The sequence below is a fragment of the Odontesthes bonariensis genome, chromosome 12 (assembly GCF_027942865.1).
Source record: "Odontesthes bonariensis isolate fOdoBon6 chromosome 12, fOdoBon6.hap1, whole genome shotgun sequence".
Lineage (NCBI taxonomy): Eukaryota > Metazoa > Chordata > Actinopteri > Atheriniformes > Atherinopsidae > Odontesthes > Odontesthes bonariensis.
In genome coordinates this window covers 22,077,955-22,093,946 of record NC_134517.1, presented here as the reverse complement: position 1 = coordinate 22,093,946, position 15,992 = coordinate 22,077,955, and the positions used below count along the sequence as shown (strand labels likewise).

The 15,992-nt window shown below is 40.6% G+C and overlaps 3 protein-coding genes across 3 annotated transcripts; 2 read left to right on the top strand and 1 right to left on the bottom strand.

Moving 5' to 3' along the window:
* The first annotated feature begins 854 nt into the window (after positions 1-854).
* Positions 855-4,249, top strand: bbs5 (Bardet-Biedl syndrome 5). The gene is made up of 12 exons (XM_075478713.1): positions 855-1,011; positions 1,292-1,374; positions 1,465-1,530; positions 1,852-1,901; positions 2,099-2,226; positions 2,324-2,459; positions 2,570-2,665; positions 2,992-3,054; positions 3,133-3,267; positions 3,462-3,545; positions 3,800-3,823; positions 3,933-4,249. The coding sequence occupies exons 1-12, from the start codon at positions 950-952 to the stop codon at positions 4,032-4,034; spliced, it is 1,029 nt and encodes a 342-aa protein (XP_075334828.1). The 5' UTR covers positions 855-949; the 3' UTR covers positions 4,035-4,249.
* A 655-nt stretch (positions 4,250-4,904) lies between these two features.
* klhl41a (kelch-like family member 41a) lies at positions 4,905-7,729 on the top strand. The gene is made up of 6 exons (XM_075479699.1): positions 4,905-6,073; positions 6,161-6,318; positions 6,406-6,513; positions 6,606-6,791; positions 7,187-7,333; positions 7,469-7,729. The coding sequence occupies exons 1-6, from the start codon at positions 4,994-4,996 to the stop codon at positions 7,578-7,580; spliced, it is 1,791 nt and encodes a 596-aa protein (XP_075335814.1). The 5' UTR covers positions 4,905-4,993; the 3' UTR covers positions 7,581-7,729.
* Positions 7,730-8,023: 294 nt separating this feature from the next.
* On the bottom strand, positions 8,024-15,164 carry fastkd1 (FAST kinase domains 1). The gene is made up of 14 exons (XM_075479697.1): positions 14,670-15,164; positions 14,509-14,577; positions 14,210-14,335; positions 13,718-14,116; positions 13,507-13,617; positions 11,793-11,924; positions 11,226-11,712; positions 11,029-11,143; positions 10,821-10,949; positions 10,583-10,714; positions 10,372-10,485; positions 9,680-9,824; positions 8,557-8,671; positions 8,024-8,438 (listed from the first exon to the last, which is right to left on the bottom strand). The coding sequence occupies exons 1-14, from the start codon at positions 15,005-15,007 to the stop codon at positions 8,355-8,357; spliced, it is 2,496 nt and encodes an 831-aa protein (XP_075335812.1). The 5' UTR covers positions 15,008-15,164; the 3' UTR covers positions 8,024-8,354.
* Positions 15,165-15,992: the final 828 nt, after the last annotated feature.

Genomic DNA, 15,992 nt, shown 5'->3' with positions numbered 1-15,992 from the left:
TATTTCACATTGTAGGCTATATGTTGCAATGCCATCTGCCGCAAGTTAGCAGAGAACATTTTGAAAGAAACTTAGAAGAATTTGTATTTAGTATTATAGAAAAAAGTCAAAAGTTAATAGTGAGACATTTTACTATTTTGTGAAAATTATGAGATTATCTTGAGTTTGATGGCATTGACATGTTTTACAATTGTTGGGAAAGGTCCATGTTTACCACTGTTTAGCATCCCCTCTTTTCTTAACAGCAGTCTGTAAACATCTGGCAACTGCAGAGACCGGTTGCTGGACCTTTTGAAGAGGAATGTTGTGCCATTGATCATTTGTGCTTATTTTTGCCTCTTATGGAGGTTTTTTTTATGGAGGTTCAGAGCGTCTTGTGCAAATAAATTGTTTTTTGGTCCTCCTTATCCTGTAAAATAAGCAAGACCAAGATTTTAAGGCATGTAGACCATGAGAAGTACATTAGAGTCAGGTGATCAATGAGCCATAGTTGTTTTAATGTGGAAAACATTTCAAACTTACCTGCTTCAATTTCCTACGGGATCAACAAATTATCTATCTAACTATCTATCTATCTGATTGTCAGCTATCACCATACAATTCATTGTGGACACCTAACTTTATTCTCTATAAATATGGTATATCACATGCAAATAAGAACAAAATAAACAGACAAAGCAAACATATGATTAAATGACTGTGATACAAATTGATTAGGTTTGACATGCAAATTTTAATTTTTTTATTTTGTAGTTAAAATATACTTTCAGTGAATGCATCGCACGTAGTGTACAAGTCCATAACTCTTTTTGTCCCCTTGGCTTTGCCGTCTGTTGCCACGGTGATTATGACGCTTGGCAGGCTTTTCAGATTAGCTTGTCCAATGTTTAGCTAGTTCACCAGGTGTAGATTTTTTTGGTAAAACCAGAGGATTTTCTAACGTGTTGTCATGGCGTCCGCATTAGATGCCCTCTGGGAAGACAGAGACGTCAGATTCGACATAACAGCACAGTAAGTTGACACTAAAAGTGTTTGAGAACATTTTTATTGTCCTAGCTAGTTCACCTAGCTCGACAAAGCGAAGTGATTTAACGAACGCTACAACCTATCCTCAAGTAACTACTCATCTGCCAGTGATGACGAATGCGTTTAGCTTTATATTAATTGAGGAAAGCGCGTCTTGCGTTAGCTTTATAATAAATGTCTGAGTTTAGATATCAGAGCGTCTGCAACCATCTAATACAGTTAATGGCTGTATCTAATAATCAATGATAATTCCTCTTGTACACAGGCAGATGAAAACTCGTCCAGGAGAGGCGCTGATAGATTGTCTGGACTCCATTGAAGACACGAAAGGAAACAATGGAGATCGAGGTGCTTTTTTTTTTTTATACATTTCTCTGGACCACCTGTGTGGGGCTGGCCATTTGGCTAAATAATTATAATAGCTGTCTCTTTTTGCAGGACGACTCTTGGTAACAAACCTGAGAATCATCTGGCATTCTCTGGCTCTGCCAAGAGTCAACTTGTGTGAGTAAACCTGCATGTCAAAATGCCTTAATATTTTATTCTTTCTGTGACAGCAGTACTGAGACTTTTCTTTATTCAAATTTTGTTTGGCCATCACGTTTCCATTCTCTCTAAACAGATTTAAGATTATATAAGAGGGGTTACTGAGAAACAGGAGGCTTTTCTAACCAGTCAGATATCTGACCATTGTTTGAGCCATAGGGTTCTGACTTGACTTTGAGTACTCAAGTTTAAAAGTACACACCAAAGAATAACATTGAATTTATAAATTGAATTCATGAAATTATCTAGTCTAAATGAACACGTTTTTTTTCTTTTCAGCCGTGGGTTACAACTCCATTATTAACATCACAACAAGGACAGCTAACTCAGTAAGCAGACCTGTGTTTTACCTATTAGATATATTATTATATACAGTATATTCTACATACAGTATTATCTTGAGATCTATTTGTTTCTTTTCAGTTCTGAAGTATGTTTTCAGAATCTGTAAATTGCTGTAATTGAAATGTAAATGTGATAAATAATGGATAAACAAGCTAACTCTGGAATTGATGGCTGTCTTCAGAAACTGAGAGGCCAAACTGAAGCCCTCTACATCTTAACAAAGTCCAACAACACAAGATTTGAGTTCATTTTTACAAATTTGGTCCCAGGAAGTCCAAGACTTTTTACCTCTGTGATTGCTGTACACAGGTAAAACAGCACTGAGCCGAATCTTTAATTTGGAGTACATTCTAAATCCGAGTAACGTTTTTTTTTTTTTTCAAATGTGTGCTTTGGGTTGGTACAGGGCTTATGAGACCTCTAAGATGTACCGGGACCTGAAACTGCGAGCTGCTCTCATTCAAAATAAGCAGCTTAGACTCCTGCCTCGAGAGCAGGTGTATGACAAAATCAATGGTGTTTGGAATTTATCCAGTGATCAGGTACTGGTGTTGTTTCAGAAGTTTGTTTGTCAAGTAATGCTTCAGTTTAGTTTAGGACACACATTCCATGTGATGTAAACTACCGTTCACCTGACTGTTCTTTGTTTTAGGGGAACCTTGGAACATTCTTTATTACCAATGTTCGAATTGTGTGGCATGCTAATATGAATGAGAGCTTCAACGTCAGCATTCCCTACCTCCAGATTGTAAGTACAGACCAGTAAAGATCATTAACTGCACTTCCCTCAGGCGTTCTGCTCATCTTGAACGTTATACTAAAAGTGTACCGTCCCTGTTTACATAGAAGGCAAACTCAGCATGTTATTCTTTTTAAGTAATTATGAATAATTTTTATTATTAAACAGTAAAATTATACAAGTTTGGGTCGATAGTGATTTTTTTTTTTTCAACAAAATGGCTGCATAAATCCAAGTCTCGCTGTATTGTTTCTGTTGTAAACTCATGAGATCCTGTCTGTAAAGTCCAGGTTTTGGGGTTATTTGATGTAACACTTTTTTTTTCCCCTCCTAAGTGGTCAATCAGAATAAGAGACTCAAAGTTTGGCTTGGCTCTGGTGATAGAGAGTTCGCGACAGGTAACATTCATCAGACACAATCGTATCTTCAGCCAAACCTTCTGTGAGACACGGCATTCACTGTCTTTGTGGTTTTAGAGCGGAGGATACGTTCTTGGGTTTAAGATCGACCCTGTTGAAAAGCTTCAAGATGCGCTCAAAGAAATCAATTCCCTGCATAAAGTGTACTCTGCCAACCCAATATTTGGAGTGGACTATGAAATGGAGGAAAAGGTAGGCACGTATTATTAGATATTAGACTCACTGAACCCCTCACAAGGGGAACACCTTAACCTGACCCAAGCCAGCACTAAAATCTCTCTTTCTAATTTTGAATAAACAGCTGCGAACATTTCCATGAATATGTCAGGTTTTTTCCGCAACTGATCATGTTGTCATAGTGCTGTTTGTCCTAACAATGATTTCAGCCCCAGCCGTTGGAAGAGCTCACGGTGGAACAGCCTCCTGATGATGTGGAAATCGAGCCCGATGAGCAGACTGATGCTTTCACAGTGAGTGAGCCCGCTGGCCATCCTTCCACTACTCACTCCTCTGGGAGTTTAACGGTTTAGTTTTCAGACTCTCGGAATAGCTGTGAGCTAACGTCCTTCAGCATAAAGATCAAACATGAATTTATGTTGCCTAGTGCTCATGTTTGTGTGGCTCATCGGACAACAATAGCCTAATATTACAATCAGAAAACCCTGGTCATTTTCATTATTTCTGTTTAATTACATGTCTGTGTGCGTGTCTGCTTTTCTTACAGGCCTATTTTGCTGATGGTAATAAGGTACATTCACTCATTTAGTTAATATGATCATGAAAGAATTGATGTTTTACAGCAGGTGGTCCATTTAAAGTGTGTGGAAACCTCATTTACATATTATGTCATTCCACAGCATCAGGACCGGGAGCCGGTTTTCTCTGAGGAGATGGGTCTCGCCATTGAAAAGCTAAAGGATGGCTTCACACTTCAAGGGCTGTGGGAAGTGATGGGCTGAGACAACATGAAACATGTGTGCTCTATGTACATGGTGTGTTTGTACAGACAATAGAACATTTATTTATTTAGAGAGCCATTTAAAAGTTGTACAGTTTACGTGTGAAGAGTTTTTCTTTTACATGGTTTATTGTGAAGTTCCTTGTATCGTGGAGAACGTTTTCTTTAGCTCTTTCAAGTTTCTTTTGTGTACTATGAATAAAATGTATTCAGATAGATGTTGGGAGACTTGTTTTTATTCCCATTTCATTAAGGCATCATCAGATTAAGTAGGCTTGTTACCGTATGTGGAAGGAACACAATGATCTCAGGCTAAAGACAAAGATGTACAAGTATTTGAAAAATGTTTAAAGAGGACAAACTGTCAGCTCCTGTGGCAGCAGCTGTTCACTGACCCTGTCTGCTGGTTAGGTGACTCCCCTCTGGATGTCTCACACACTTAATACTGAATCACACACACTGGAAGGGAAGTGCTCATTTCTATCAATGAATTGTGAGTCACTCCACATGTACATGTCCCCAGAATACTCATAACTGTAGGAGATGTCAGCCATACATGTAAACGTGAATAATGGCACTAAAACAAATGGTCCTGCCACAGGAACATTTTTCAAAATCATATTCTGCTTATTTTTCTTATACCTTTGACTTTTAAATTCCTCCTATGAGAGGAGATTACAATGAAATATCAAACGTTCTTTCTGTTTGGCTGCGTAACAATGTTGTTAATAATCACTGGGGTGACGAGGCCCCACAGTTGTTTGTGCTTTATGACAGCTGTGTGAGCTCTCCGATTTGGCCAAGCTGAATTCTTCATGGATGGGGTGGTTGGCTATATTTAGAGGGGCAAGGTTATATTGAAGTGGCCTCAGACCTGGCTGCCTGTAGTTCTCTGTCTTCAGCAGCTAGGACAATCAGTCTCAAACTGCCCTTCTTCCATCTACTTCCTGTCCTGAAAGAATGGATCCCCAAGGCCTGAGGGAAGATCTTCGCCTGTTTCAGAGCACTTTATTGCAGGATGGACTCAAAGAGCTTCTGAATGAGAATAAGTTAATTGACTGTATCCTAAAAGTTGGAGATAGAAGTATCCCCTGCCATCGGCTCATTCTGGCAGCATGTAGTCCACATTTCCGGGAGCTCTTCTTCTCAGAGGATGGCAAGGAGGTTGACGGAAAGGAGGTTGATCTGGAGAATCTTGACCCCAACATTATGGAGGCAGTTGTAAGTTATATGTATTCAGCAGAGATTGACATCAATGATGACAACGTACAGGATATTTTGGCTGCTGCCAATCGCTTCCAGGTCCCTTCTGTGTTCACAGTTTGTGTGAATTATCTCCAGAAGAAGCTGAACAAGAAGAGCTGCCTTGCCATCTACAGACTGGGACTGATGCTAAACTGTGCCAGACTGGCAATGGCGGCTCGAGATTACATTGCAGATCGCTTTGAGACCATTGCCAAGGATGATGATTTCTTGGAGCTTGCTCCACCTGAACTCTTTGCCATCATCGGAGCTGATGCGCTGAATGTGGAAAAGGAAGAGATCGTGTACGAGACTGTCATGAGGTGGATCCGAAAAGACAAGGACAAGCGTGTGAAATCCATGGAAGAGGCCTTTGACTACATTCGTTTCCGTCTGCTCCCAGAGAAGTATTTCAAGGAAAAAGTGGAGAAAGATGACCTCATTAAGGCTGATCCTGAGGTTCTCAAAAAAATCAAAGCCATCAAGGAAGCGTTTGCAGGGAAGCTGCCAGAGAAGAAAAAGGGACAAGATGACAGAGAAGAAGAAGAGCTGCCTGGTTACCTGAACAACAATCGCAGATATGGCATGTTTGCCAAAGACATGGTTCTTATGATTAACGACACTGCTGCTGTGGCCTATGACGGCCAGGAGAATGAATGTTTTCTTGGAGCCATGTCTGACCAAATCCCCCGAAACCATGTCAGTCTGGCAACCAAGAAAAACAATCTATATGTGTTGGGAGGACTGTTTGTAGATGAAGAGGACAAAGAAAACCCACTGCAGTGTTACTTCTATCAGGTAGAGAAACCTTGCTAAATTCATATAACAGGAACAAAATGAAACCCTGTGCTTTGCTGTTGAAACATGTTTAAACATTGTTTTCAGCTGGACAGTCTTGCTGCTGAATGGCTAGCTCTGCCACCCATGCCTTCCCCAAGGTGTCTCTTTGCCATGGGCGAATTTGAAAATCTCATCTTTGCTGTAGCAGGAAAAGATTTACAGACCAACGAGTCTCATGACACAGTCATGTGTTACGACACAGAGTAAGTTCAATACATTAACCATGTCTGTTCGGTGGATTCTTATGAATAGGGCAGTGTTAAACACACTGCTTGATGTGCGTTTTTCAGAAAAATGAAGTGGACTGAAACAAAAAAGTTGCCTGTGAAAATCCACGGCCACTGCGTGGTCTCTGAGAATGGGATGGTTTACTGTATTGGAGGAAAGACAGATGAGAAGTAAGAATATGATACTAAAACATTTTATATTAAGTCAAAATATTACTCTCATATAAACACTTACTGACGATCGTTTTGTCTATTGGTAAAAGTAAAGCGTCCAATAAGATGTTTGCATACAACCACAAGAGGGCAGAGTGGAAGGAAGTGTCTCCCATGAAGACACCTAGATCCATGTTTGGAGCAGTTATCTACAAAGGGAAGATCATTGTTGCTGGGGGAGTCAATGAAGATGGCCTGACAGCTTCATGTGAAGCCTACGACTTTGGAACTAACAAGTAAGTGCTGATATAAACATACGAGTTGTTCTTTAACCAAAATGTCAAAATCATCTCCCAATTATGGCTTTATGTCATGCTACTAAACTGTTCTAAATTTGACTTCCTGGTGATTAAATGAGCCATATAACCAACACTGAAGCTTTTTCATCTATATTTGTTTGGGCAAGGATTATCAGTTCACATGGTTTCATCAGTAAGACTTCATCTAGTCTGAAAAAGATTTTAAAAATCTAATCTTCCAAGAAAAAGCAGGAAAAGCGTTCTCTTTTTTTTGTTCTGAAATCATCCTGTGATCACCCTCACGCCAAGCCGTTGATCTCCACTTAGTTCTGAATTTTAAAGGCCAGCCAAATAAGCACAGAATGACACAGCTATTACACACTTTGTCGCAGGTGGACACCTTTTACAGAGTTTCCCCAGGAGAGGAGTTCAGTCAACCTGGTCAGCTGTGGAGGGCTGCTGTATGCTGTCGGAGGCTTTGCCATGGTGGAGAATGAGAACAAAGAGTGTGCGCCCACTGAAGTCATTGACATTTGGCAGTATGTTTAAGTCTTTGTTCTGCTTGTAAAGTGTGCTACATTTGAAGATTTTGTCACTTGAAAAATACTTGAAAAAAACAAAAACCTTAGTTCTAAACATGTATTTTCTGATAATTTCTTTACTTTCTTTACCAGGTATGAGGATGACTCCAAACAGTGGAGCGGCATGATCAGAGAAATGCGTTATGCAGCTGGAGCCTCCTGTGTCACGATGAGCCTGAATGCAGCTAAAATGCCCAAACTGTAACGTGGGAACTTCACATTACTGCTGCTGGACTGATGTTTGTATGTAAATCGTCTCATTTAGAAGCTAATTATTGTCATCCATTGTATCGTACATGTCCTTTGCCTACCCTGTTAGGTTTAGTCATTTGAATAAAATGTACTATAGTTTTATTTTGTCCTTTTTCCTCATGTCATGTGACTGAAAAGTTGCTGTTGCTTCCCATCTTCTCGAGGGTGGGTGGGTTTCTCTTCACCCTACTCTTTAAAACTTTACAGTAGTAAAATATCATCACCCACATATCTGACGTGTCGATTTGACATTTACACCGGTTTCTTTTAAACACCAGATACTGGAACATTCATAGATAATATTGCTGTTTTCCTACATGAAAGTTTGTGAACAGCCAAATAAATAAAAATCACAAACCTGCAGTTGTGATGATAATCTTAATAATTATCCTCCTCCTCTTTTCTAAGCACTTAAAATGTTCTATAAATGATAAACGTGTGGAAAACATAAAATACAAGCTTTTTATTTTATTTTCAAAATGTTACATGATACAAAAGCATACGATACACACTCTCACTTTAACATGACCGAGGTAGATTCATGCTACCTTTAGACTAAGCATTAAAACTAAAAACAAGGAGCACTTTGTATTGACTTCACGTCTTTAAAACTTTTCATTCTGTTCAGACGCTCTCCGAAAAGCTTTTTGAAAAACCAGGATAAGCTCTCGGTGCTCAATGTAACACTTCTCTCATTGTTCTATAAATAAGGTCGTCAGGAAAAGAGTTAGCCGAGTATTTTCTTCTTCAGATATTCCTTCCAGTTATCGTGTGTCGAGAGCTCCATAGAGTTCCATTCATAGTGAGGGACCTGTAAAATAACAGATGGCACCAAATGCTTTGCTTTCTTTCTCACAATATTGCCGACAGTGCGATTCCAAACGACCCCAAAGAAAATGTCGGTGTCGTGTCGAGAAATGTTCTCTCACCTGAACAACACGATATCCCAGAATTTCAAGGTGCCGCTTCCTCATCAAGGCTTCACCTTTCATATGGTGAGAGTTTTTGCAGAAGAGCTTTGAATCAAGAAAGTCCACAGCAACGCTGATTAAAAAAAAAAAAAAAAAAGGAACAACAAAAACGGTTTTAATTTCTGAGAGGTCTTATTGGTCTGTCAGATTTAGGATTTTTTTCTGTATATATACACACACACCTATTAGCCACAACATTAAAACCACTGTTGAGTGAAGTGAATATCATGTTGTTATCGGCCTTGATGTGGACACTATTTTGATGTCACACTACCCACCTAAAATCCCTAAAGACAAAGCACATCTCTCAAGGCCACAACACCCCTCAGTGCAGTGGCCCTTCAGTGGGACCAACTTGCTTATCCCACTTCTGACAATGACGTGCCATTTACCTATTCTACATGTAGGATTATCATTAGGGAAGGTACTGATAGTTTTCCATCCATGTGCTCCTCACTTGTGAGCTGCTATGGATGGATGGATAGATAGATAGCTTTATTAATCCCTTTGGGAGGTTCCCTCAGGGAAATTGAAATCTCCATCTTACTCACACTCAGCACTGTTATAAGAAATGTAAAAAGGACACAACAGTGGAAAACACCCAACGCCAGCACCCGTATAAAGATAATAATGATAATAATAATATTAATGTTATAATATTAGTATATTAGTAATAGTAATTAAAATACTAATAATAGTAATAATGATGCTAATAATAAATAATAATATGTATATAAATTTAAGTATAGAGTAAGTTAAAATTATTAAAGGAAGATTATTGCACACCACAGATATTATTGCACATCTGTTAGACTGGCTGACTGCCACTATTAATAATGTCAATGGACAAAAGTGAAAAAAAAACCTTCATATTTATCATCAAGAACAGAACAGAGAACCCGAGACATCTACCCAGCTACAAAGACTTTAAACCAGCATCTCAATCCAAGTGATTATTTAAAAGTTAAACTAAGTAGGCCTGAAATGACTCTGGCCTCACTTTAAAACAACCTGCTGCTAATTTGTCGGTGCTGGACGTATGGCTGCTTGTGGCAGACGAGTGCTCAGTGTATACTCCTACCGCTGAGCTCCAGGTGGAAACTCTGCCCTGGCGTTTTCCCGTGAACTTGAGTCCCAGACAACCGTTCCTCTGTCCGAGATCTGTAGGGTGCTGGGCTCAGTGTAAGGCAACGGCTGTGAGTGTTTGTCCAGTTTGCATTCAAAGTCTGAAACAACAAAGAAATGGGTCACATAAAATGGTTTGATGTTCCCGTGATCTGAGCTGTGAGGCTTTCTCCTTGTAAGGCTGGATTTGGAGTACTCCATTGCTCAGACCTGAACGTTTGTGCAATGAAGTTAATACGGGGAAAATTGAGGATTGTGGAGGTGGCTGAGGAATACAGATAACTGGGAGTCTACCTGGACAACGGACTAAACTGGAAATGCAACACATAGAATGTCAACAAGAAGGGTCAGTGCAGACGGTGTCGCTTAAGCTTAGGTCAGCACCAGCGCCTACGAGTTTGTGGTGAAGACTGCAGCCTCTGGTGCTACAGCCTCTGGTGCTACAGCCTCTGGTGCTACAGCCTCTGGTGCTACAGCCATCTGTTGCGGCAGCAGCATCAGAGGCTCAACGAAACTTAACCAGATAGAAAAGTCACACTTTTTAACGATGACAACGTGTTTGACATGACAAAGCTGGATGCTTTCTGCTTCGTGTGACTTCTTTGGGAGGAAAACAGAAGACGTGACGGAACAACAGCGTATACTCACAGACGGTGTAAAAATACGGAGTGATGACTGCTACTTGCACATAGTTAATTCCACCAAGAACTTCACCCAGCATTTTGTGGATTTGCTGTTGTACAGGACTGATGCTGCCATTCCCTAAAAACAGAAACAAATAGCACATAGCTCATTTTAGTGTTCACAGCTTAAAATCCTACCTAAAACCAGAATACTAGACACTGGTGCCTCCTCTAACCTTTCCTTTGCTGCTGCTGGCAGTAGCGCTCATGAAACCAAGGCACCTGGAACTCAGGACACTCGAGACACACGGCACGATTGAGCTCCATAAGGCGAAGTCGTGTCCGCATATTGAGAGCTTCGGGCAGAGCTTTAAGGAGTAATGTGAACCGTTACATTTGTCCCAATGAACAGAGATTGCTTACATTTCAAGATGGATCGTTATTTTGCCACAGATGGAAATATCAGGGACGTACTTTCAAGCTGGGAGTCCAGCTTTCCCAAAAAGTCTATGCTGAAGATTCCTCTAATAAGTTCTTCTGGAAAATGATCTGCTACTGCCAAGGAGTATGCCGTGAGGACGAGTAGATGTGGGTCGAAGGAGTCTAAAAGAACGTGTACATAAAAGCGTGAGTAAAAGCTTACAATAGGAGAAATAGAAAGTGCAGTGTGACCTTTACTTACTGATGTGTGGAGTGAAACGCTTTACGCAAGTATCATACAGTTCGTCTGCCTGCACAGGATCATAGTTCAGGACAGAGAAGGGTAGCAGGGTGGCATATGTTGCTGAGTGGTGGATCTTAAAATTGAGACAAGGCAAAATGCAGTTAAATAAGATGCGGTCACTTCAGGTTAAAATGTTGTGATGTCTTTTAAAGCACCTTGTCAATGTGTTCAATGGCCACACTGGCAATTCTGTCCATTAGAGGAGGGCAGAGGTAATTTGTCCTGGTAAGGAAGAAGGCCAAGTCCGGGACATTGGTCCAGTCAATTTGATCTGTCATCCTCCTCAGCGTGAGCATGGACTCTTCCAGCAGCATCTCCTCAAACCACTCCCCCGAGATATACTTGAGCTCCTCCAGCACCAAGTCCAACTGGTCAGCTGTTTGTAAGCGGTCGTGGCCGCAGCGGCTCAGCGTCTGCAGCAGGCGGACGTACTTGCTGTGGGTGGTGTGGCGGTAGGACGAATCATTTCGGATCCACTTGGCGACGGCAAAAGAAATGGTGTTGAGCTCGCTGAGGTTGCACTGCGCAACCACCGCGTCTATCCGAGAAAGCACACTGTCGTCGAGCCGCGGGTTGGGCAGCATGGAGAGTACCCGAGTCAGCATGGTCACTTCATAGGGGTAAAAGCTGTGCTGTAAAAACCTGCAAGATAAAAACTGCTCAGTCTACGGTTCATTCAGTCAAATTGGAACGAAGCATTTGGTCCCTTGACAAACACTTACTTAATCAAAATGTTCCTTAGTGTAGCGAAGAGCTCTGGGTTCTGATACTGCAACAGAAAAAGGGCTTGGGTGATTCTGGCCACCTCCACTGACTTGTAGACATGAAGGTTCTTTTGGATTACTGATGCAATTCTGGAAGATAAAGAGACAATATCTAATTGACATTTTAACGAATCAGTGGCGATGTGTATTTCAAAAAGTAAAAATAAAATAAATTAAATAAAAAAAGATTGGCTTTCAATTAGTCAACACTGAGTGAGCTTGGAAAGATTGAATAAATCAATGTAAAAAAACAATTACGATTTTCACTTAAAATAGCAAAATATGCTAAAAATTTTATTGTTTTATGATATATATATATACTAGCTTTATTTTTGATGCCAAGATGTTTGGAAAATGACGGGACACGTTGACTGTGTCGCTGCATCGAACAGATCAGTGTGTGGATGCAAAACAATTTTCTCCAGCTAAACTCAGACAAAACTGAAATCATTGTCTGTGGCCAACAGAAACAAAGAGAAAGTGTTATCAGTCACCTTGAGACTCTCTCTCTAAAACCTAACTATCAAGTTAGAAATCTCGGGGTAATATTGGACTCAGACCTGAACTTTAACAGCCACATTAAATCTGTAACATCAGCAGCTTTTTACCATCTAAAAAACATTGCCAGAATCAAAGGAATAGTGTCTAAACCAGACTTAGAGAGACTGATCCATGCGTTCCAGCAGGTTAGACTACTGTAACGGCCTGCTCACTGGGCTCTAAACGGGCTATTAGACAGCTGCAGTACATCCAGAACGCTGCTGCTCGAGTCCTGAGTAGAACCAGGAAATACCACCATATTAGTCCAGTGCTCAGGTCTCTGCACTGGCTTCCTGTCGCTCAGAGAATAGACTTTAAAACAGCTCTGCTTGTGTACAAGTCTCTTCATGGTCAAGCGCCAAAGTACATCTCTGACATGTTAGAGCCATATGAACCAACTCGGGCTCTGAGAACCTCAGGGAGGGGTCTCCTGCTGGTGCCCAGAGTCAGGACTAAACAACGTGAGGCTGCGTTTCAGTTTTATGCTCCTAAAATCTGGAACAGTCTTCCAGAAGATGTGAGACAGGCCTCAACTCTGACAATGTTTAAATCCAGGCTGAAAACAGTTCTGTTTAGCTGTGCATATGACACCTGAAAGTATTTTATCTGCACTCTTCACTTTTTAATTACTTAATGATTATTTTAATGGGTTTTAAATTTCTTTCTTTTTTAATTTCTTTCTTTTATTTTTTTTATTCCTTTTTAATGGTTTTATTGCCTTCTTGTGATTTTATGTAGCTGTAAAGCACTTTGAATTGCCCTGTGTATGAATTGTGCTCTATAAATAAAATTGCCTTGCCTTGCTTTGCCTTGACTGTAATCTGAGATTACAGTCTGAAAGCGAAACTTTCATTAAAAATGAGCTTCCATTTTTCCAAACAGAGGCAAAATTTCTCAGTTTCAACATTTGGTATGTTGTCTTTCCTTTTTTTTTCAATGAAATACAGGGTTGAAATGATTTGCTAATCACTGTATAATATTTTCTTCCTTCGTTCTACACATCAAAGCTTTCATGGAAACACGGATGTATGATTGTAAAGTGGCCTTTTTTTCAATAAGTGTACATTTTCTGATATTTAGGGCCATGATACTTAAGTTATGTTGGTGCTTTAAAGCGAAGACATGAACTCACTTGTTCAACAAGCTAAGGTTTCTACTCTGAATCTCCTCCAATGCTTCAGCTACAGCCAGAGCCTGGTGTGCGTTGAACTCTTCCGCCAACAGAAGGGCCGTGTTCTCCAGCCTGTGAGGAATGAAACCACACAGTAGACCAGTGGGACTAAAACACTGCTGCAAATATGAGACGCCCACTCATGCGTCACTTGGTTTATCATGACACCAACCTTTCTTTGATCTCCGAACTGGCAATGGGAGCCAGAGCAACAAACAGTTTAGAGAAGGAGAAAGGATCAGTGCTTGTGTCCATCAGTTCAATCAGCTTTTGTTTAGCAGCCAGCCTGAAGTCACAGTTGTTGAACTGAAGGGACTGATACAGACCCAAGATGATGCTGATATTTTCGGCATCCAGCCTGGGAATGTTGCGCAAGAAGATCTCATTGCACTTCTCCATAAGCGGCCGGTGAATGTACTTGATGTTGCGCAGAAACTGCACCATTCTTCGCGGTGTGTTGTAATTTGAGGGATCTATTGTGTGGAGGAGATGATCTGCTCTGCAGATGAGAGCATCCCGAAGCCGGGGGGACACGAGGGACGAGACGCTAATCATCAACGTAGTTAGGACCCTGGAAAAACAATGTCGGTCACAGTAAATACAAAATGTGATGCATTTACTGTATATTCAAAAGGTCTTTTAACATATTTGTCTCATCACTGACCTGGCATCATTGATAGATGACAACCTCTGATCCAAAATGTTGGTGATGTGACCCATCACAGGACTGTGCTGAAGGTGCTGATCATTCAAACAGACAGCAAACTTGGACAGAGATGACATTGGAAGTCTGGAAAAAATGTATGTAAAATGTTTTTAGTGTATGTATAACACATGCTGGTTTTATACTTCTGTAATCAAATTAAAATACTACTATTTTTTGTATTTAAAACCATGTAAATGGAACATTAAAATTCCAATTATCAGCTTACTGACCAAAATGAAAATGTTATGCCAACTTACCGGTCTATTCTCAGCCAAGCTTCTGAAACCATCTGCTGCACCAGAGAGTCATGATGCTCAACATTTAGCCTACCGAGAGGAAAGCAACAAAAGATGTTGGTATAAAGTTTGTAGAATTCAAAGAAAAATAGTCACCAAACAGATTGTGTGGATTAATATACCTCAGGAACGCATAAAGCATGTCGACCAACATGAAATCATCCATAAGACCAATTTTGTTCTCTGCCAAAACCCGGAGAGTCAAGAACTGTGGGTGACTCCTGACGAGGTCGACAGTCCTGAGCAGTTCAGGTCTCTCCTTCTGAAACTGCCACAGCATCCCCACAGCATGGCTCACATGGTCGACTGTCAGCTTGGTTTTGTTCTTCCCCACCACATCAAACACTTGGTCTTCAGCAGAACAAAGCTGCAGCCGCTCCAGGAGCTGGTCTCTATTCACTGCACTACCGTGAATGAGCCTTCGGAGGCAGGGGTTCACACATCGGAGCCGAAACATCATCGCAAACCTGGGCTCAGGTTAGGTGTGCACATAGGTCTCCATTATACCGGCGTCCACTGTCCAGCTCAGCGGACTGTCAGGCTCAGCCAGCCGAGATTCACGACCACAAAGCTGTACCGCAGGTTGAAGATGTGTGCTGCTTCTTTAAGTACCTGAATCAACTGAAAAGCAATGCAAAGTACAAACGTTTGAAAACCAATTTCAGCCTGCACGTCAAAGTCTAACATTATTACAAGCGCTTACATGGCAGTGACAACTAAGTGTGACATGCTGACCTCAAGAAAAAAAAAAACTGTCCCATTGGTACATTTAACATGACTTTCTTTTACTACTTAAGCAAGATGCCAGCCTCCACCAGCCTCGGTTTATTAAAGCGGTGCACACGTGGATACAGAGGTTATCAACTTAAATGGCTGTTATCCTCGGATAATAGGATATCTCCGCTAGAATTTCTCATATTAAGTAAATGAATGCATTATTTATGTGTGACAAATGCAATACAGTAGTTAGAATGGCTCAAAGTCAAAATTACCTAGCATGTGTGCTGCGAAGTTTTACTTCCGTAGCAAGTGATGTAATTTTTAATACTTTAAACCCTGGGTAATGCCTATCAGGCATAAATTCAAGATTCAAGATGTTTTTATTTGTCACATACACAATCATACACAGTACAATGTGCAGTGCAATTCTTCCTTATCCTGCTACCAATAAAAAGAGAATTAAAATTACATATGAATATGATGATATAAGAGCCCTATCACAGTAGTACACACAATTTAAAAATGTCTCTGGGGTGGTTGTTTGGAATTATTTCCCAGTACAATTACTTCAAGCGATATGTTCCGGTGTTTTCCTATTGCAATACCTTAAATACAAAGGGAACCTTTGGTACCTTTCAGACACTTTGAGGGTACTATGTGACAGATACTTGAAAATTGCGGATAGTAAATTACTGAGGCCACAAACAGGACCACTGTTTACTCTG